At 38.7% G+C, this 23,892-nt stretch overlaps 1 protein-coding gene across 1 annotated transcript; it reads left to right on the forward strand.

Moving 5' to 3' along the window:
* Nucleotides 1-243: 243 nt before the first annotated feature.
* Nucleotides 244-23,892, forward strand: LOC134677528 (zinc finger protein 62-like). The gene is made up of 16 exons (XM_063535994.1): nt 244-486; nt 1,489-1,620; nt 3,311-3,485; nt 4,007-4,345; nt 7,288-7,487; nt 8,788-8,965; nt 9,449-9,567; nt 11,027-11,149; nt 13,048-13,181; nt 13,883-13,957; nt 15,201-15,324; nt 18,596-18,720; nt 21,204-21,327; nt 22,483-22,608; nt 22,865-23,005; nt 23,672-23,892. Exons 1-16 carry the CDS (start codon nt 373-375, stop codon nt 23,792-23,794), a joined length of 2,352 nt encoding a protein of 783 aa, XP_063392064.1. The 5' UTR covers nt 244-372; the 3' UTR covers nt 23,795-23,892.

Here is a 23,892-nt window from a genome sequence, read left to right on the forward strand (position 1 = left end):
ACATTTTATTCAGAATTTAGCAATATACGTAATATCTTCTTAGTAGCTTGTGACTATATTACTTTCCGTGGCTTTTAACCTCCGTGGTGACTTGACATAGAGCGACTGACTGACTGGCTGACATATATATTAGGAACGACCGAAATTTAAATTCAAAATTCGATTTCGAGTTCGTCATTTTGCATATCGTCCACGTGCATGCTTCCGGTTAAATAAATTGAAACAACGCCTTAACATTTTTTCATTGTTGTTGAGTTGTTGATAATGATCGGCAGAGGAATTTACCGATTATAAGACTAATTTTCAAACATAACTAACTTAATACAGCCTTTCAGATAAATATTCTAACATAATACACTAATTTAGCATACAATGGCACCGCCATTTGTTGCTTGCCGTATTTGCCGGAGCGTCGAAGGAAGGTTGAAAAACTATACGGACAGTATATATTTAATTAGAGCGTATGAAGAGTTCAGTGGGTGTCCGGTAAGTTCCAAAGATTTTGTAAACAATTATTGTGAGGTTCAAACTTATCAATAACTTATTCTATAAAGCTATGGCAAAAAATCATCAAAAAAATGAATACCGGTGGCCAATGAATTAGGATGAAAAAAAAATTGTATTTCCAAATAATATCTTTTGTATTCGCGCACTTTATTTTGCATCCTTAGTTTATATTTTCTTTTTACTATAATTGTAATTAAGTAAACGATTATTCTAATAAGAATATTATAAAATATGAAAGTTTATATTCACGCTTAAAAGGCTCCCCAGATATAAGTAAAATTAAGCATATTATAAAATAGTTATTTACGATATAAGTGCGGAAAGTAGAAAATACGCAACAAGTGGTGATAAATTAAAATATTACTGAAGGGAGTTGCATGGTTGCTTTATATCAACTCAAGTTGTGAATTTTTAGAGTAGAGATTTGTAGAGTATTTTTAGAGTTGCAATTGGAGACAAAATAAAGGAAGCGTGGCCGGCCAACAAGAAGATGGGATAATGAGATTAAGACCGCAGCAGGAGGTTGCTGGACTACAATAGCAAAGGATAGGGATGAATGGAAAGAGCTAGGGGAGGCCTTTGCCTACAAAAGGCATACAGATATAAATTAGATTATATATATATATATATATATATATATATATATATATATATATGCCTGCCTATGAAGCAGGAGGTCCCGGGTTCGAATCCTGGTAAGGGGATTTATTTGGGTATTTATCACAAATATTTGTTCCTGAATTATGGATGTTTTCTATGTATATAAGTATTTATATATTATATATATCATCATCTAGTACCCACAACACAAGCCTTATTGAGCTTACCGTGGGACTATATTGATCTGTGTTAAATTGTCCTATTAAAAATATATATATATACATATGTTAACAACAAAATGAAATGTACTACAAAATACTTATCTGAAATAAAGTCTATTTCAATTCCAATTCAATTGCCCTAACCAATCTTTCTTTTCAGTTTGTAGAATGGCCATACATGACAAAGTTCTGCCCAGAGTGCGCCTGTCTCATCAGGAAGGCGTACAAACTCCGGAGGAAGTGCAGAAAGTCCTACAAGTTTGTAGTGCAGCATATAGAGTCGGGTAGAAAGGTGAGAACAACAATGTCGTTGTGTGTAATGTGTTTTGATGACCGGTCTGGCCTAGTGGGTAGTGACCCTGCCTATGAAGCCGATGGTCCCAGGTTCGCATCCTGGTAAGGGCATTTATTTGTATTATGATACAGATATTTGTTCCTGAGTCATGGTTGTTTTCTATGTATTTAAGTATTTATATATTATACATTTATACATTATATATTATGTATGTATGTATTATATATTATATATTATTTTGTATGTATTTAAGTATTTATATATTACATATATCGTTGTCTGAGTACCCACAACACAAGCCTTCTTGAGCTTACAGTGGGGCTTAGTCAATTTGTGTAAAAATGTCCTATAATATTTATTAAATTATTTTGTACGTTAACACATTCACTGCCCCCGACGCACATGTGCATCCACCGTCATACAAGTTTGTTCCTAGGCCACGCCCCCTGGCAGTGAATGCTAAGATATTAAGATTAGAAATGAATTTTGATTGTCTTTTGATGTTATTTCTTGGTTTTCTTTCAAGAGGAAGCTACGGGTTAAAATTCATGACATTATGACACATTTTTGTTTTAAAGTTACTTTTATTTACATGCTTATTCCTTGTCCTTTTCAATAAAATTTTAGTATTTCATCACCATCATCATCATACCAGCCCTTTATCGCCCACTGCTGAGCCCAGTAGCGGATTTGCAGTCTTTGCCGCCATAGGCCCCAGGCCCTGTAGGCGCACCTTTCTCAGCACCCATCATATTGAGTACATTTTGAGTTATTTCTTGTTATCGTTAACGAATTTTTTTGTCACAATTTGCCGCCTCTAATATCTTGCCGCCCTAGGCCCAGCCTACTTAGCCTTATAGTTCGTTTTTTTTAGCATTAGAAAGAACTTGCAAGAAGGTAAGCGATCTTGACATGTCTTTTAATTGAAAAACGCTTTTAAAAAATCAAAAACGATTACTTATGAAAGCCGAAGAATATAAATGATCGTATTAGATTCATAATTGTTACATATTTGCCGTAACTTATTTTTAAAATGTGTTTGTCAATTAAAAGACACATCAAGATTGTTTACCTAATTTCTAATGCTAAAAAAAACGAAGTATAGGGCAAATCCGCCACTGGCTGAGCCTGTCTTTTAGTACGCCACTTGGCCCGATCCTGAGCTAATCTCACCCAGAAGTGACCCGCAATTTTCTGGATGCCGTCCACCCAACGAGCCAATGAACGCCAGGGGCTTCTTTCATCTGAAAGTGGACACCATTCCATTAACATTTTAGTCCACCTGCTGGAGTTAAACCAAGAAAAGTCTGCAGCGATTTTGATAGCCCACGCAGTGCAAGTGTTATTTTTTACGTCATAATTTCGTATAAGTTTGACGTGTAAAATAACACTTACATTGCGTGGGCTATCAAAATCGCTGCAGACTTTTCTTGGTCTAAGTCTATGACTGCCTAGCAACCAATAACTTAACTAAAAGATTTCTTTTCAAACCGCTGTCCATTTAGGGTCACTTGCACCATCCCACTAACCCGGGTTAACCGGTTAAACCTGGAGTTACCATGGTTACCAGTACAATTTGTCACGGGGTTAACGGTTTAACCGGTTAACCCCGGGTTAGGTGGGATAGTGCAAGTGGGGCTAAATCTCACTTATTATTCTCTATTTAATATATTAAAACCCTTCACAGATCACCAAACCGTTCATCCAGCAGAGCGGCACAAGCCTATACCACAAGCCAACGGACTTTGCCACATGGCACTCCTACCGCTACCCCACCATAGACTTAGTACACAACCCGAAGGCCTACAAGTCGAAGAAGAAGAGGGAGGAGGAACCGGTTTTCTATATTAAACATTTGACAGGTTCATACCTAATCTTACCTTAGGTTAATAGGAGATTATTTTGAGCCGCCTAAATCTCACCGCCAGTGACCAGCAACACTAGTCATTTATACGGCGCCTTTTCAGTACCAGTCATTAGCACGCCGCCACAGCCGATGGTGCTAGTTTTTGCGCCAGTCTTTCCACAAGATCTCCATCATTTAACACATTCAACACCAAGAACCCGACTGTCGGGTACACTGTTCGTAGCGACTACGCGCTACATACGGCGAAACCGTGGCTACGCGCTACGAGCGTAACCCGTAGCACTTAGTGGTAATGAATGTGTTAAAATGAATTCAGGAGCTCTGAAGTTGAAAAAGCAATGTATAGTCAAACGAATTTACTGCACACCCTAATTTACTTTACGGCACGGATGCCTGTGAAAGTAGTCTCCGCCTAAACCTACCGTTACTTTATATATCTAATACCTTTAAACAAGCAATTCTTGTATATTTTTTTTTGCTAAAAACTTATTTTTCAATTGGTTTTGAACTCCACAGTGCCAAAGGACGCAGTAGCAGAAATACCAACAGTGGTTCCAGAGCCAATATACGATTTCAACGAGAGATACTACGACTCCTCCGATCTGGAAGAAGAAATGGGATTCAAACCATGGCCTAAAGCAAATGATATTTACATTCCAAGCATTATTAAAGCAAAGTCTACTTACACTCCAAGCATCACTAAAACAAATGCTACCTACACTCCAAGCATTACAAAAACAAATGCTACTTGCAGTCCAAGTATTACTAAAACAAATGCTACTTACACTCCAAGCATTACTAAAACAAATGCTACATACACTCCAAGGACCAAGGCACAAGTTTTGGACATTCAAGGTTAGTACCACGGCGATCATGGTCGCCATCTTGGATTGCACAATAGTCATTATTTTAGTGATTATACACACACAAAAAGTATATTTATGTCTGGTATAAGAACGATCAAAAGTATTTTGATATGAGTATGTCATTTAGTCTGGCAAATATTACGTAATCAGATTACTGGAGTAATTGATTACGAAGGAATCACGATTAGGTACACTTGTACTTAGATATATTCAATTCCAAAGGAATCAATTACGCAAATAATCAGCGGGATTGATTGCAGTAATTTAGATTTCCAAAGGAATCGATTACTAAGGAATCATTATTACTGTTATGTAATGTGTAATTTAATTCCAAAAGGAATTGATTACGCCCGACTTTGATACCACAATTAAATTAAAAAAATATGTAGCGTTCAACTTCAAACTTCGGGCCCTCGGCCCTACGCGGAGCTCTTCGGCCTTCGCATTTAGGGACTTTTACTATTTTATGTTTGAGCACTAACCTCCCGGACTCTTCGGGACTTCGGCCTAGACGTGTGCGCCGCGCCGGCGCGCCGCCGCCGCCGGGCTTTTTGACCACGCCGCCGCCGCCGATAAATGATCGGCGTGACCTTGAGTGTTGTTAATTAGCTATTCCAAGTTGCTTTTTGGATTACAAAATGGATTTTTTGTATTATTTATGTTACAGTTGTCAAATATACGTCAATTATTAATTAAAAGAAACTATTTGACACATCAATTAAAGTAACTGAGTAATCCTAAGTATTCACCGTCAACTGTTAACGAACGAACGAAGACTGCTGCTAGTGCTGCTTATACCTTGGATAGCTAGAAGAACAAACCCCTCCATTCTCAAAGAGTAGAGCTCTTTATCGCCACTCATCTCTTTCCAACATGCCATGGGTGAGCCCTTAGATTCTTCGGACATATTACCAACGCATGATGTGGAGAAACACATGAATTTAAACCGAATGAATGGTAAACATGCTCGTGTTGGAGCATGTATGAGATGGTTGAACGCTATGAAGAGGTCGGCTTGCAGCAGTCTGCACCGTGCAGTCCATACGGCTTATGACCGCACGAAATGGAGACAAATTATATGTGGTCGCGAGCATCAGCAATGAGAAAACGAGATAGAAGATACGTCTCAGTGAGCCTGGTGCTTGTGCGGCAAGAAAACCATTAAAAAGAAGCCATAGAAGTCCACTATAGTTTAGCAAATGTCATGGATATGTGGAGTTCTGTTTTGTTAAAGTAGGTATGTCATTTTTTATAGGATAAGCCATGGAAAACGGAGACTTACAGATCGGATCGAAGGTCACGGGGACCAGATAACCTCTTAATGCAAGCCAGATACTAGGGAAAATAAGTTATTATACCTATCCTATATTAATTTATAAACCCTATTTTACTCGCAGTAGTAACCTGCATTGATAACATTTTCAAGAAAAACTACAAATTAATGATTTTTCTTAAGAAACCTGATAGTCAAGGTCACGCCGATTTCACGCCGAAAACACGCCGCCGCCGCCAATTTTTTGGCAAACGCCGCCGCCGATCATTTTTTAATCGGCGCACACGTCTACTTCGGCCCTACGCGGAGCTCGGCCTCTGGCCTTTGCACTAAATGCTCTTCCCAGGAATCGAACCCGGGACCTTCTTCTTCATAGACAGTGTCACTACTGACTATTTAGGCTAGGAGGGTACAGTATTGAATGATATAGATTTATTTAGAATTTATATTTATTATTTGTATCTCCTTGGATTTCACAAGCCTTCTTGTTCGTGGTCGTGACCTCATGTCTGAGGGACGTGACTCCTATGGGTTATTCTTCCTACCACTGCTCTCCATGCCTCTCGATCTTCGGCCATCTGCATTGTTGCCTGGAGCGAAATCTGGGTAATATTTTGTACCACATCTGACCATCTACTGGGTGCACGTCCTCTACTCCTTCGTCCGTCGACACTCCCGGTAGTAATGCGCCTTTCTAGCGTGTCCGTGCCGCGTCTGTGTGGCCGAAGAATTTGAGGACTCTTTGGGTACAGATAAGATATATTCAGCATTCTGCGCCAGCACCACATCTCGAACGCGTCTATCCTTCTAAGTGCCGGGGCTTTCAGTGTCCAAGTCTCGGAAGCATACAGGAAGATTGAGAAGATTAGGGTATGCATGAGCTTTATCTTTGTTTTGCGGTTAATTCCTCGGTTCCTCCAGATCTTCTCAAGTCGCTTCACTGCTGCTTTCACAAGCCTATAAGGAGCATTTAAAATAAAAAATTGAATGAAATCTGTTCTTTGCTCCTAATTTTTACTATAATCATAGAATCTAAAAAAATCGAACGTAGGGGTATAGCTATGGTTAATATACAGCAAATTATGTACAAATATTTTCCATAATGTTACGGCTTTGGGGTCATCCATTAATTACATCACACGTTTAGGGGGAGGGAGGGGGTCAAGAAAATGTGACATATTGTGACATGGGGGAGGGGGGAGACACAAACTTTGTGACTTCATCAGTAACCGAGAATTTATTTAAATTATTTTATTCGCTGTACATATAAATAACAAGTTTTTAAAACGATAATCGTTTTTATTCGTTTAATTTTCTTTCCTAAGCAGTTTTGGGTTATAAAATTACTAATATTTATATCGTCAAAAATATTTTGATAGAATATTAATAATACTTAGGTACTTACTTAATTCGATTTGGCGATTTCGTAGAAAAAGTGTGGTGTCACACTAGGGGGGAGGGGTTTGCCAAATGTGACCAAGTGTGACAAGGAGGGGGGGAGGGGTCAAAAAACCTAGAAAATCGTGTGACGTAATTAATGGATGACCCCTTTGGAGAGAGTAGCATGGCGGTCTTTGGTGTCGGAGGCCAAGATCCACTTCGGGTTGTTGCGACACAGCAGTAAGTAAGTAGTAGTATAAATGTCTTTTTTTTTATAGAGAAGCCAGTAGTTTATGAAGAACCACCAGTGCTACCACCAATGATAGTGGAACATGAACCACCGGTGTTAGAGGCACCGATGATCAGTCAACCGGTTGAAGATCCGGTGACTTTGCCGGAGGAAGCTAATGTGGCCATTTTGTGTAAACCAGACCGGATTGAGGAAGAGGAGATTGATGTCAAAATGGAGGATGATATGGTAGGTACAGTCTGACAAAGCAAGTGCTACCATCTACCGTTCCCGTCGGTACGTTTCCTTGTGCATAGTAGGTTCTGCCATCTTGTGGGCTACATCGGAAGCATAAACGACACATTTACGCCTAGCGACAAAAATCTGACAGCTCCTATGCTGCCCCCTATAGTTCATGCACGAGGTCTATACGAGAATTGAATGCAAAAAGAATAGAAATTAATTAAAAATATATTTTTAAACTTTTACAAACAAATAAGAAACTTGATTTTTTTTTAATGAATTGCTATTAGGTGCATGTAACATCCTAATTTCAAAGAAATCGAACCACTAGATTAGCTACAAAAATTTAAAAACGATATTTTTAATTTTTTTTTAGCTAGACCAAGGGGATACTAGGCTTGAAATTTGGTAAAACGGTATCTTATAATAAGACAAATAATTCACCTAAGAAAGGTATACATTTCAGCCAGGGGTAGTTTCACTATAGGATTGCGGCCAGACCCTTTTTGGCGACCGTATCGTGATCTAAAAAACCGGGCAAGTGCGAGTCGGACTCGCGCACGAAGGGTTCCGTACCATAAAGCAAAAAAAAAAACAAAAAAAAGCAAAAAAGAGGTCACCCATCCAAGTACTGACCTCTCCCGACGTTGCTTAACTTTGGTCAAAAATCACGTTTGTTGTATGGGAGCCCCATTTAAATCTTTATTTTATTCTGTTTTTAGTATTTGTTGTTATAGCGGCAACAGAAATACATCATCTGTGAAAATTTCAACTCTCTAGCTATCACGGTTCGTGAGATACAGCCTGGTGACAGACGGATGGACGGACGGACAGCGAAGTCTTAGTAATAGGGTCCCGTTTTACCCTTTGGGTACGGAACCCTAAAAAGCGATACGATTTTCAAAAACACCGCTCTCTGAAACTACGGGACCTTAAATTCTAATAAAACCGGGCAAGTGCGAGTCGGACTTGCGCACGAAGGGTTCCGTACCCTAATGCAGAAAAAGGCAAAAAAAAACGGTCACCCATCCAAGTACTGACCCCGCCCGACGTTGCTTAACTTTGGTTAAAAATCACGTTTGTTCTATGGGAGCCCCACTTAAATCTTTATTTTATTCTGTTTTTAGTATTTGTTGTTATAGCGGCAACAGAAATACATCATCTGTGAGAATTTCAACTGTCTAGCTATCACGGTTCGTGAGATACAGCCTGAACGGACGGACGGACAGCGAAGTCTTAGTAATAGAGTCCCGTTTTACCCTTTGGGTACGGAACCCTAAAAACTAACTAATCTATATAATTTCAGATCGACGACACTGAAGGCCACATCGAGGCCGATCACATTGAAAACGAAGACAAGGTAGAAATGAAACTGGATCCAGACCTAGATCCAGACAACCTGACGCTGCTGGAGATTAAGGCTGAGATGGAACGAGAAGATTCAGGAAAAGGAGAGAAGAGAAAGAGGCGTGGGAAAGAGAAAGGTGAGTGTCACTTTCACTATAGCCTCTTAGCCTAGTCCAGGCACAGAATAATATGGTTATCCACATACCCCGTTATTGAAAAAGGCATAGTGCCATATATTAGAAAGGGATAGCATGATTCGACCCTGAATCGCTGTCAAACTTCGGGTCCTTTGTACGGCAGTATAGTTCGTTTTTTTAGCATTAGAAATAATGTAAACAATCTTGATGTGTCTTTTAATTTAAAAAACACATTTTAAAAATAAGTTACGGCAAATATGTAACAATTATGAATCTAATACGATCATTTATATTCTTCTGCTTTCAAAAGTGATAGTTCCTGATTTTTAAAAAGCGTTTTTCAATTTAAAGACATGTCAAGATCCTTCTCTCAAGTTCTTTCTAATGCTAAAAAAACGAACTATAAGATTATTTCTTCTGTGTTTTGACACGGCGTCGAAAAGGTTAATGAAAACAAAAATTGTCTTTAAACTTCGTTTTCAGAGCACAGTCGAGTGTCAAAAAAAAGTGAACAGCTTCAAAAACGCGCGAGAAGGAACCAGTGCAACCAGGAGTTGGAGGAACACTTCACCGTCACGCAGTTCCACACGGAGGAAGACCAGGTAGGAAGACAATCTGTGAATGTCGATATAAATTTTATTTTTAATACAGTTGCTCAAAAAGTGCTACTTTACGTAGCTGTTTAGCGTGCGGAAAGTTGGTTATCTCGAACTAGTGCTTTTTACTTTTCCAATTTTTTTAAATTTATACTTGTTCCAATTCACGACTACTTATTGATGAGTGTTAATATTAGTTTCCTTTAAACGTCGTAATCAGCATAAAAACCTACCGTTAATGTAAGAATACGAAAAATATTACATATTTCATATTTAATTACTTACCTCTTCATCATTATAACACGTTTATTTTTTAATATTCAATATTGAAAATTCCGTTCTTAATAAGTTGACTGAATGGAACGGAATAGCTGCCAAACGCCCATAGATATAATATACTTAAAGACGACGTCTAACCGAGCTGTCACTGTTACCACTTTTGTTTAGTGTACGATTAACAATGTTTTTCTTATTTTTTCGCAACTGTATTAAAAAACGTCGTTCGATACACGTGCGGAAATGTCATTCTTCACTCGTCCCGAGTCTTGCCACTCGCCTGCGGCTCGTGGCAAGATATCTCGGTACTCGTGAAGTAATGACATACCTTCCGCACTAGCATCGAAATGTACTATTTCACCACACCAGCTCGGAAAGGCCTACTTTGCACTTCAAAAACTGATAGCAAAGTTGCATTTTATTCACATGTGAGGGAAAGTAATCTGATGCAAATTTTGAGTTGTTTTCTTTTGTTTGCTGGTAGAATTGACTTTTAAATGTCCCCTCCCTATAATCATCCAAAAATCATGCTTCAAATGACCCCATTTTCTCCTACTTCATGCTACCGTCATCCGATGTCCAATTTTTGAATAGCCCCTAGGTGGCGACAGCGCCACGCGCGGCTTATGGCTAGCCACCAAAATTTACTTGTAGCTACCTGTTGCAAAGCGACGAAATCGCGGAGTGACCCACGCCTGACTAAACTACGATATAAGGGTCGATCAACTATTTCTTGTTGTTATTCTGTCCCATCAGCCAGGAGACAATAGTAGCATAGTTTCTTAGAAGAGCTGCTGTACATACCATGTTCTACAAATGTGCTTAGTAGATGTCCCATTATGGAAATCAAGTTTGGTTCATTTAAATACGAAATAACTAGTATTTTAAGAGTGAGCTATAGTTCGTTTTTTTAGCATTAGAAATAAGGTAAACAATCTTGATGTGTCTTTTAATTGAAAAACACATTTTAAAAATAAGTTACGGCAAATATGTAACAATTATGAATCTAATACGATCATTTATTCTGCTTTCATAAGCAATAGTTTTTGTTTTTTAAAAAGCGTTCTTCAATTAAAAGACATGTCAAGATCGCTTACCTTCTTGCAAGTTCTTTCTAATGCTAAAAAAAACGAACTATAGTGACAAGAAAAAGTTGACACCCAACGACTCTCCTCTATATTTTCCCCAGATGCAAGAGTTCCTAAAGAGGAAAATGGGCGAGGGCTACTTGGAGGGAAAGTACAAGTGTGAGCTGTGTCTCAAGAGCTTCAAGGAGCAGAAATGGATGGACGCGCACAAGCTGAAACATGAGGTTTGAAGAATAGACTCGGACCAAGATAACTCTGCATGGCTTTAACAAAGTGTGGCAATGCCATCGTTAATGTCGCAGCTCGGATTTAATTTTTGTTTGTATTTTATTATAATTTTTGTTATTAAGATTAATTTGTTCAACGTAGGTAAGTTACAAGATGTTAAATAAATATTTCAGTATCACTATGTTGTGCCTATGGGGTTGGCAACTGTCAAAGATTTGCATAGATGGTGCCATCATAGCTTGCCCCTTTTTCTATGAGATTTGGCTTAAAGGGCTGGCATCCAGCAGAGCATAAAATTCCATAAAAAATTTTTTAATATACAATACAGTCAAAAAAATCTTTTATACAGTACAGATGTAGTGCATAATTATTTTCCATAGTATTTTCACGGAAACTTACGAACGTGTCTTGCTATTTCAGTCAGTTTTGTTACAATAAGTAGTAAGTACTGAGGTTGACTGAAGTAGCATGACAAATACGAACGTTTCCGAGAAAATACGATGGAAAACAAGTATGTACTACATCTGTAGTATGCTTTGTCAATAAGAAAAGCTTTTAGGTTTCTGTTTTTAAGATTATCCTTGTCCTAACATGTTATTATATTCGCCGGTAACTTGTTATATATTATTTTGTACTATAATTTTTGTTTTTCTTCTACATATTTTCCAAAATACTATTTTTTTGACACTACTAACTATTGCGACAACCGACCTTACGTTATCTGTACCCATAGATTAGGAATCCTGTAGACGAAGTTTAGAGCAATTATTTTATGAAACCGATGCTGCCAAAAATACACTGGGGTGCGGGGGACGAGGTGAGCTAGTCCCGTGCCGTGATTGGTCCGTTCAAAGACACGGGCGTCACACAAAGACCCTGTGACTCGAAAATGGAGTAAAACTACCGTATATTTGTAGCAGAGGGGGTAGCGCGCTTGTGCTCAGTCTGTGTCTGTACCACACCGAGAACTGGCCTCCGCGATACAGGCTTTCCTATAGTCCACAGTTTTCATCGCAAGTTAAGATAAGTTCCTTACATAATAAATCCATACTTATTATAATATGAATGCGAAAGTGTGTCTGTCTGTCTGTTACCTCTTCACGCTTAAACCGCTGAACCGATTTAGTTGAAATTTGGCATAGAGATATTTTTAGTCACGGGGAAGGACATAGTATAGTTTTTATGTTGGGAATCATCCCTAAAGAGAGTTAAAAGGGAGGATGGAATTTTGCCTGATCACTGATTGAAACTTATGCTCAAATTGAATGATTGCTATTACACTTTATTCAGGCGCTATGCTTACACTAGCTGCTGTTACTGATTCCACGCAGCCGAAGTCGCGGGCAAAAGCTGGTTACTGAATAAGTCTGTATAAACAGATTACTTACAGATGTATTGCATAATTGTTTTCCATCGTATTTTCTCGGAATTTGTTCGTATTTGATGTCATGCTATTTCAATCAACCTCAGTACTTTTTGTACCGAGACTGACTGAAATAGCAAGACCACGTTCGTACGTTTCCGTGAAAATACGAAGGAAAATAATTATGCACTACATCTGTACTACTATTATACTATCTTTATAATAGGGTATTTGACTACTAGTCAAATCAGTTTCTTTTTTCTAACTGTCAAAACGATTTTGCTACTATGGAATTTATAAACACTAGCATGTGACGTCACGATCAAATTACCTACTCTTTATAGTTTTATACGGGTTTTTAAATAGAAATTGTGTCTAAAAATAACTGCTGTCTACGTTTCTCTATTAATCTTCTGGTGCTTTATTTCATGCATGGTGTAAAAGAATTTATTTTAAATAGAGTCAAATACCCTATTTAGTGATAACTATTTCGTAACGTTGGAAATATCACTAAATGTTTTGTATTGTCAGCCGTCCGCCGGGTCCTACGTATGCACAATATGCCACATCCGGTGTCGAACCCCTAAGCTGTATCGCACGCACCGCGACTCCAACCACACCACCCGCTACTCGTGCAGGCGTTGCCAATTTTTCACTTATAGCAAGTAAGTAGTTACAAAACTGTAACAGATATCGCATGAGTAGGAGTTTTCGACTCCGGGTCAGACACTCACATGAGTAAGGCTGCGTTTCCACCAGATATGTGCGAAAATGTGTAGCGAGGGAAGGGTGACTCACGACCCGCTACTCGTGCAGACGATGCCAATTCGTCACTTACAGCAAGTAGGTAATTAGTTACTTTAGAAGCCCATTGAATCAACGAATAAAACTGTTCTAAGATGGCATTGTATATTGCGTGTCTGATCCGGAGTCGAAAACTCCTACTCCTGCGATATCTGTCACGTTGTCGGACGCCGCAGCTATAGCAACCGCGTTACGAATAGGAGTTTTCGACTCCGGGTCAGCTATAGCAGGTCTACATTCACACAATGCCAGGTTTTAGTTAGAAACGAAGTACTGGTTAATGTAGTTATACATATAACGGGTGTTTTTTCAACACTTAGGTAGTTTTGCGAGATGAATATATAGTATGTCATACTGGCTACTTTTAGTTATGAGACTGGAAATTGTGGCTCTCCAATAGAACATATCGATATCTAATCAGCCACAATTAAGAAACGGCCAATATTTTTTAGCAATTTTTGGGTCGATCCCATAGTAAAAGTCGCACAGTGTGAGCTATATATTTAATTCGCATAATATGGCTAATGGTTAAAAAACACCATGAATTACTATTTGCTTACAGGGCGCAGGCGCTGAAACACCACGGGTGGCACGAGGGCGTCGAGCACACCTGCCAGCACTGTGGCGCCACCTTCCGGTGAGAATGTCAAAATGATACTAAAATTATAGTTCGACTTACCAATTTACTACCTACTTTTCAAGATTATGGACATTTTTTATACTTAATCATTATTTTGTTATTTTTATACTAAAGATCTTCAATTGTATTGCACAATATTAAATCCACCCCCAAGGAATCCCCAGGGAATTGACCTGGCCAGCCACATAAGGGCTCACGCTAGACAGCGTCCATGATGTTTATCTGGGGTCGCCGTCATCGAAAACGATGAGGAGGACTACATATGTATATATGCATTATTAAATACATTAACATAATTGTTACTATATGTGCCAGGCTGTCCGATGGACTTACTTACGGTAGGAAATTAGTTTACAACATACACTAGATCTATGAAACAGCGGATCATTAGTCCTATTCTGCTTTCGTCACCCATTCTACATTCGTCACAATCGTCGGTGGCTTTTAATGTAGAATGAGTGACGAAAGCAGAATAGGACTAATTTAAGAACTTGACGAAAAACGAATGGGACGGCCCAAGACGATACCGAAACAGCCCAATCATAGTTTTAAACCAAGGTGTAGGGTTCGCAAAGTCAGGGCTTAGTGGCTTGGCTTTTGCTGAGATCTGAAAAAAATGTAGGTACCATGTAAAATTGGCGGCCAAGTTTCACTAGTAAAAGCTAGTGAAACTTGGCCGCCAATTTTACATGAAATGTTTTTGCTGAGATTAAAACTTTGTCATATGATAGTTTATGAAAGTTATTTAGATGTTATAAAATATATGTTATATAAAATATTTAAAAAAATCATCAGCCGCTCGTATCGCGTTGGAAAGACCGTCAGCTGGTAGCACGAACATGTGCAAAAAATCCAATCTTATCCCTTTTGATAGATATTTCTAATTTTGTTTTTAGAATATAATAGAATATCATTTATATCAGTATAAGTCTTAGATCATTTAGTAAATAGAGACGTCATTGCTGTCAGTTTTCTGTACAAAACAGTCTGCCGATTTTTGCGGGGGAGGGGACGTCAAATGTATTGCCATTTCTACATGATTTCTACGTAGCGTACAAATAGCCATGTCAGTAGCATACAAAAGTTTGCACAATTGTGCAAGGTTTTCGGCAGAGGGGTCTTAAAGGCCAATCCAGTTATTAAATGCTCTAAGGTATAAGTACACAGTTATACAATACATACACAGTTTTGCTAAGTTTATTCTTCCGAAATATAAATATAGAAATCTGTAATATTTTAGCAAGCACACAACGTATATGGGCCACCTCCGACGCGCGCATCCATCTGCTCATATATGCGGCGTCTGCGCACGCAGCTTCGTCAGCGCGTACGGACTCAACTTACACATCAAGGCCGTCCATAAGGTAACACACAACTGACATACAACATACATGAGCCACCTGGGGCCCGTTTCTCAAAGGCTTGTAACTTGTAATACAAGTGGAAGTCCCTTTCTAACAAAAGCTGTCAAAAAGTGACATCCGCTTGTATTACAAGTTACAAGCTTTTGATAAACAGGGCACTGGGGCCCGTTTCTCAAAAGCTTGTAGAGTTAAACCAAGAAAAGTCTGCAGCGATTTTGGCAGCCATTTTAAACGTCAAACTTCTATGAAATTATGACGTATAAATAACACTTGCACTGTGTGGGCTATCAAAATAGCTGCAGACATTTCTTGGTCTAACTCTAACTTGTAATAGAAGCGGATGTCACTTTTTGACAGCTTTTGTTAGAAAAGGACAAAAAAAAGGGGTTGTATTACAAGTTACAAGCTTTTGAGAAACGGGCCCTGCGCTGCATCCATCAGCCGACATCTTCGTTATGTTCATAAGGTAACACACAACTGACATACAATACACGGTGTAACATGAGGAAACCGAATAATTTTAACCACGCATTTCTGAGGCCAAAAGTAGTGTAATATAAGTATAGCCAAAAAAATTGATTTGTTTTTTCAATTTGTTGAATGTATTTTTACATAAAAAATAAATCTTATTGGTAAACTTGTCACTTAAAATTGATTTTTACATTTTTTTTTGCGAAGTGTTACTTGTTACTTTTTGATAAGGATATTTAGACTACGTCCCATTGCAGCGATATCACCATCAAAAAGGCCTTTTATAGTATGTAACAATAAAAACTTGTTTTTTTTTTTAATTAATGATATCTCTGAAACTAGGCGAATCTCAAAAAAGTTTATAGGACATTTTAGTCTCTAAATATGATCAGGAATACACTGTTAAAATTATTCGGTTTCCTCATGTTACACCGTGTATACATGGGTCACCTGCGACTAGGGTTGCCAACTTTTTTTTGTGGATTGTAGTATTTTCCAGAATAAGGCATCTAAAATATAGTACATTTCAAAAAAAATATAGTACTTTTAGATAAAATACTAAACATGAGTGTAATATATGTTTAATCGGAAATATAGTTTTTAGCGTACTATATATTTTTCCAAAAGTATATAGTACAGAAAGCCAAAATATAGTACAATACTATATAATATAGTACGGTTGGCAACCCTACCTGCGCTACCTGAACCCGGTGAACGCATATATTTAGTATGGAAACCGCCTTTAGGAACATTACCGTTCAAATTCTCGGGCCAAATTAGCACACATACAAAAATACGCCTACATTTAAATAAGACGACGCGTTTACAGAGCCTGTAATCAAAGCTGGTAAACAAAATAATAGTCATCTTTTTTACACTAATGTACATAGCTAAGTGTAGATGAAACGCATATAATGTCAATAACTACCAATCAGCGACATTAATCCGCTAATAACCTTCTTGCTGTACGTACTGGCCGCTGAGAGTTTGCGGTTCATATTTTATTAGAATATGACTTGGACAGGGATAGGTTTATGCCATACATTGAAGAACCAGTCAAATAATACACGTATAATAATTTAATGCAGATTAAAAGATAACTAGTTAAAATGTTGTTGTGAAATGACAGACTAACTCAACATAAGTAAATATATCATTGTTGTATAAATGTATTCCGCTATAATAAGTATTTTGTATATTTTATTATCAATTTGTATGGCAGTGCGAAGTCACATTCAGGTATAGTCTGTCCGTTTTTCTAAGATCAAGTACGCCATTGTAAATGTATGGTAAACTTGATCTTAGAATTCGGACTGGCTATACAGCCTGCAAAATTTACATGGGTACACGAATCGGGTCAAAAATATTTAAATAGGCGGAGTCACAATAAATCCCCACTTTCAGTTCCAATGGAAATATTTTATATGTATATAGCCGGTCAAGCAAGTTTGTCAGTAGAAAAAGGTGCAAAATTAAAATTTTGTATGGGACCACACCCGTTCGCACGCTTATATTTTCTAAAATTGCCGCTCTTTTCTACTGACGGAAATGGCTTGAGAGAGAACCTACATATATGTGACGGTAGAGGGTGGATTCGAATGATCAACATTTTCAGATAATGTGTATATTTGTTAAATTAATTCAGTGGAAGTGTATCTACATATAGAAGACCGGGTATGATTATCTCACGAGCTATATCTCACGAATAGAACATATTCTAGATATCTTTCCAGGCATCCACTTAATTTCATGTCTCTTTAATTGGACAGCTTTTTTCCATAGTTCTCTGCGAATAGCATCTTGTGGGAATCTGAATGGAAAGTAATGTAAAATGATAATATCAAATTTGATTATTAATTTGAAATAATTAGGTAGTTTTTTTACAGCTCCATTTCATGAAATAAAAAAGGAAAATACAAATCTGTAAGAAAGAATTCATTACTACATTTATAATTATATAGAAAATACCGAAACCAAGCACAAGTTAATAAAATAGACTACTTCATTTGGCATAACACCATCCCTATTATCCTCGCAATTTAAAAAGTCGTATGTTGTTATGAAAGTCGTATGCAGTTATTACGTTTTAGCTTAGCACGGTAGTATTGAAAACAAATCGTCATGTTTATTCCAAATTTTACTGAAGTTATCTGTTTACTACAAGTGAAAAGTGATTCCACTATCCTTGGTATGAACTAAAATAACTTCTGCACCACTTCACGACACATGAAGACATGTTTAATTACAAAATAACGTTGTTTTTATAAATCAATTTAGCCATCCGTCACTGACTGTCATCTCGGACGAACTGAAGTTGCGAATCGAATAGTTTGTAAGCACCGCCTACAATCGAATAGTTTACGTTGGGTCATAACTGAGCGGACAGAATACTTCCATGTATATCAGTTCGCTGCCTGAACCACATCAAGGCCGTTCATAAGGTAACTTACAGCTTGACATATCCATTCCGTTACCGTCACACATAGTATAAAAAATGGTAATGGTAACGGGATGGAAATACACACACACGCGTACACGTGCGCGCGCACACTAAAATGTCGTGTAATATTTACTACTGTTGTTTAGGGTGGTTCAAAAAACATATTTTTTTATTTTCCGACAGGGCACCCCCTTATGTTGTTACACTTATTATGCTGATAAAATACACCAAGTTTCGTAATTTTATCTCAACTACAAGGGGGTGCTACAAGTGTAACAAAATGAGAGGGTGCCGCTTCTTCTAGCTAGAGTATGAATTTTTCCCATACAAACGTGAACCACCCTATTGTTGTTGTTACAGGACATAAATAAACTAGAAAACGACAGCACGCGCTGTGAGGAGTGTGACGTGACGTTCGTGTCGCGACAGATGTATGTCAGACACTTACTCATCACTGACAGACACAAGGAAATGTGTAAAGATATGTAAGTACAATACAATGCGCTTTACTGCTTGACCCTTTGCGAGACTCGAACTCGCGACACTGGATCACTAGCCCATGCTCTGCCAACTGAGCTACCGGGCACACCTGAGGACAGCGAATATTTCCATGATATGCGCCTTAGGGAGGCGCCTAGCGACATCTACCGTAAGAGTGTTACACTTTCATACCCTCTTGTGGTTCAAAGTCCTAATGACGATGATGATATCCTGTTATCCCTCATCAGGGACATAGGGCTCTCAGAAGGGATTTCCATACTTCGCGATCCAGCGCGGTCTCCAGCTCCGTCCTGCCGAGGACAACTGGTGCAGCCTCTTATTCCACTGTGCGCCTCCAGGCCCCTATTTCACCAACGTGACAGGTCCGGCAATTGTCGACATCACTGTTACTGACGTCACAGGCCTCCATAGGCTACGGTAACCGCTTACCATCAGACGGGCGGTGTGGTTGTTTGCCACCAACATGTTAATTAAAAAAATACTCCACTATATCGCCAGTTAATGAGTACTTATTTTGCAAAGCTAATGACAATTGTCACAAGAAACACGACAATTGTCACGAAATTCCGACAGAACTCATTTGGTGTCAAGAATTACCGAAAGTTCTTTGAAATCTTGTGACAACATGGACCTGGGTCCATGGTCGATGGTCCTGGGTTCGAATCCTGGTAAGGGCATTATTTGTATGATGATACAGATATTTGTTCCTGAGTCATGGTTGTTTTCTATGTATTTAAGTATGTATATATTATATATATCGTTGTCCAACAAAAATTTATTACATTAAAACAATCATAAGTACATAGGCAAAGGGTTAGGTAATACATATGTGGGTAGGGTAGAAAAGTGGTTTCAATCGATGTGTGGAAGGGCAGCACCGTCGTCGAACCCAAGCCACATGGCGGTCGACTTAAAACGGTGGCGTGTGCCTCGGATACACATGCTGGTGGCGCGTATAACGGCGATACTGATCCTACATCTCAGCCAGCCCAGTATGGTGCTTAGAGAACGGTTCCACCGTTGAGATATGGTTTCTGCCATATGTTTTATAAAGGAGGACATTTGGGGTGCATAGACGCTGTCAACAGATGTTACAAGTGGGGTGAACGTTGCATGTCGCATTTCACAGGCCGTGGAATATTTTCTCTGTTTTTCGTCTTCAGCTGATTTTAGTACAGATGTGAAGTAAAAGTATATATATATATATATATATATATATATATATATTTTAGTAGTATATATCGTTGTCTGAGTACCCACAACACAAGCTTTCTTGAGCTTACCGTGAGGCTCAGTCAATTTGTGTAATAATGTCCTGTAATATTTATTTATTTATTTATTTAATTGTCATCATTATCATCATAAACATCGCAAGAGAAATACCTGTTTTTTGCCGATATAATAAAGTTTTTTTTAATAATACAATGATGGTGACAAACAGGAATACGGCCCGCCCGATGGTAAGCGATAACCGTAGCCCATGGATGCCTTTAACGTCAGCAACAATTGTCGAAGTGTCGCACCTGTCACGTTGGTGAAATTGGGCCCAGGTGGTACGTGGGCGACCTTGCCCCCCTTTTTCCGGGATTCAGCCCTTGCTTAGATAGGTGGTTTGGCCTTAGTAAAACATGTTACATGTCCTATCCAGCGCAATTTCCGCAAAGTCCTAATACAAATTACAATTCGTCACAATCGTCGGTGGCTTTCAAACTAGAATGAGTGACGAAAGCAAAATAGGACTAATTTAAGAAGTTGACGAAAAACGAATGGGGCGACCCAAGACGATACCAAATTACCTCCAATGAAATGTGAATCATTATTAAATGAAACCAAAGTTGTTTTTATTTTGCGCGATAAACTCAAAAACTACTTAACGGATTTTCATGCGGTTTTCACATATCAACAGAGTGATTCTTGAGGCAGGTTTAGGTGTATAATTTGTTAAAGTTTTGTGTAACCCGTGGGAAGCCGGGGCGGGTCGCTAGTTATAAACAATAGATATTTGTTTCACTCGGGGGCAAAGTTGTTGTTTAATCGCTCGTGCTAATATTGATACCCTAGCAAGCGAAAGATTCTGAAATTGTTCTAAAAATTGAGCGTTGCGAGGGTTTCAAAGCACGAGGGTTAAACAAGATTTGCCCCCGAGTGAAACACAAAATTTTTCACCACACCAACCCGAAGCAAATATTAAATGTAAAATATCAAACAAAACCGAACCAAATCAAATTCAAATGAATGTTATTATATATTTATCATACAAAACCATCATTTAAAAGTCAATTCTACCAGCAAACATAAGAAAACGACTCAAAATTTGCATTTGATTACTTTGCCTTACATGTGAATAAAATGCAGCTTTGCTATCAGTTTTTGAAGTGCAAAGTAAGCCTTTTCGAGCTGGTGTGGTGAAAAAATATTAATTATAGTTCATTATTGATCACAAAATGTATTTTTTTTTGTTTTGTAGCTTGGGGTGCAGAAAGTGCGGCGAGCAGTTCGAAAGTGCGGGGGAGATGGAAAAGCACACGCACTATAAGGAGAGGAAGTATGTCCGGAAAGACGCGCCGAGACGGACCATCAAATGTGACGAGGTTAGTCTGAGAGCGCTTTCACATTGTTCAATCCTCAGATCTTCATAGAATAGAATAGATTTATTCGTAAACACAAACAATCGGCACAATACATTATATACAAGAAAACACAAAATAAGATTAAAGTGCCACGAAATGGCCCCATCTCAGCATGTTGCTGGTGGCTTCCAGCGCTGATCTTCCGACGAGACCATCAGGTGAGAAGAATCACGGGAGGTAACATACAAGAAGAAAAAAAAGACATAGAAATAACATACAGTAAACAAATAGTTAAATAAGAAAAAAGTTACACAGCAAGAAGTTACAACATAACGACTATTTACAACTAAGATTATTTAATACATAAACAAGAAAACGATTCATCGGACTTGTAATACAGTATGTCTCTGACCATGGGGCTTTAAATCCAGGGCTTGATTTTACTCGCTAAACTGAGCTACTTTTACTATGGGACCAACCCTAAAATCGGGGGAAAAAAATTGGCTTTTCCGTAGAAAACGTCGACATCTGATCAGCCAAAATGTATGAAAAAGTAAAAAAAAAATTCGGGATTCCGGGGTTGGTGCCATAATCAGCTCAGTTTAGCGAGTAGAATTGAGCCCTGAATTTAAAGTCTTATGGTCAGGAACACCCTGTATAAGCCATTTACTTTTTCGCTTTAATTCAATTTTATAAATATTATATTATAATAGTCCCGCAGTAAACTCAGTGAGGCTTGTGTTGTCAGTACTTAGACAACGATATAATATATAAAATTTATAAATACTGCTATACATAGAAAACACCCATTAACACACAAATAAATGCCCTTACCAGCATTTGAACCGGCTTTATAGGCAGGGTCACTACACACTAGGCCAGACCGGTCGCCAATATTATATTTATTAATTTAATAACTAGATAGAACTAGGTTTTAACCATAGTCTAATAAAACATGGGTAGAGACCCAGAGTGACACAAGCCTACGTCACAATAACATGGCCGCTATATATAGCGCTATCGCATATTATCATATAGCGCTGTCGCATGATGACGTAGGCTTGTGTCAGTCAGGTAACCTAGAAAAGACGGTAAGAGAGTACCAGGCGGAGTATATTATTATACCATGGTTTTAACTAACTCTATTATTCATTGCTCATAAATTTTGTGTTGCAGTGTTCAGAAGTGTTTTCTCATCCAAACGGCGTGTATCAACACTACCTTCGCGAACACCCCGACACACCGTACCGGTTCGCGGTGAGACGGCACTATCTGTGCGAGCAGTGCGGCAAGACTTTCAAGGTGAGCGTTTACAGTGCTCGCAGGTGTATGTTTGTCGCTATTTTAACATCTAAACTAAGCGGCTAACAAAATACATGCTTTTATCATGTTCCAAATTTCTTATAGTTTTGGAATAAAATGGCTCTGACATACGGACAGACAGATGTGACAAAACTATAAGAGTTCCGTTTATGCTAGTTTGCCTACGTGGCCCTAAAAATACTAAGAATCATTCAAAAAGCCGTTTGAGAAATCTCTCGAATGTTCTATTTTCTAGTCGCCAGGTTTGCTCCAGCAACACGGGCTCATCCACCTCGGGCTGCGCCCCCCGGCTGCGAAGAAGCCCCCGGGCCGCAACTCTTGCCGCCTGTGCGGGAAGACGTACAGCAAGCTAAGCGGGCTCTTCAGGCATAAACTGGTACGTATTACTTTACTTTAGACACAAGCTGGTAAGTGGCCTACTTTACTTTAGACACAACACAAGCTGGTAAGTGGCCTACTCTAGTTTAGACACAAGCTGGTAAGTGGCCTACTCTACTTTAGACATAAGCTGGTAAGTGGCATACGTTACTTTAGACACAAGCTGGTACGTGTCATACTTTACTTTAGACACAAGCTGGTACGTGTCATACTTTACTTTAGACACAAGCTGGTAAATGGCCTATTTTACATTAGACACAAGCTGGTACGTGTCATACTTTACTTTAGACACAAGCTGGTACGTGTTATAGGATGGTTGACCCTATGCCTAAGCTGGCAAGTGGCCGACTCTACTTTAGACACAAACTGGTACGTCCCATACTTTAAGAGGCCCACTGATTAACAGTCCGCCGGACGGTATCAGCCTGTCAGTTAGAACAAAATTTTGACAGTTCCGAACAACTGACAGGCCGATTCCGTCCGGCGGACTGTTAATCAGTGGGCCCCTTTAGACACAAACGTGGTACGTGTCGTACTACAATCTACTTAGTAGAGTTTGTTAGAATTGTCTCGACAAGTATTAGTTGCCTTTTAAAGAAAAGCACAGTCGGCGATAAAACCTTTTATCAAAAAAGAAATTTTTGACACAAAACTTTTTTTTCAGACACATCTAGGCGTCCGTCGACACAAATGCCATATCTGCGAGAAGGCGTTCACGGACACGTCTAACCTAAAGCAGCACGTGCAGGGCGTGCATCTCAACATACGAAGGATAAGGAAGCGATAATACAGTGCTTGCAGGCGTATGTTTTGTTTTGGAAATACAGTGTTCGCAGGTGTATGTTTTGTTGTACTATCTCTGAGCGAAAATACAGTGTTTGCAGA

Source organism: Cydia fagiglandana, chromosome 26 (genome assembly GCF_963556715.1).
Source record: "Cydia fagiglandana chromosome 26, ilCydFagi1.1, whole genome shotgun sequence".
Lineage (NCBI taxonomy): Eukaryota > Metazoa > Arthropoda > Insecta > Lepidoptera > Tortricidae > Cydia > Cydia fagiglandana.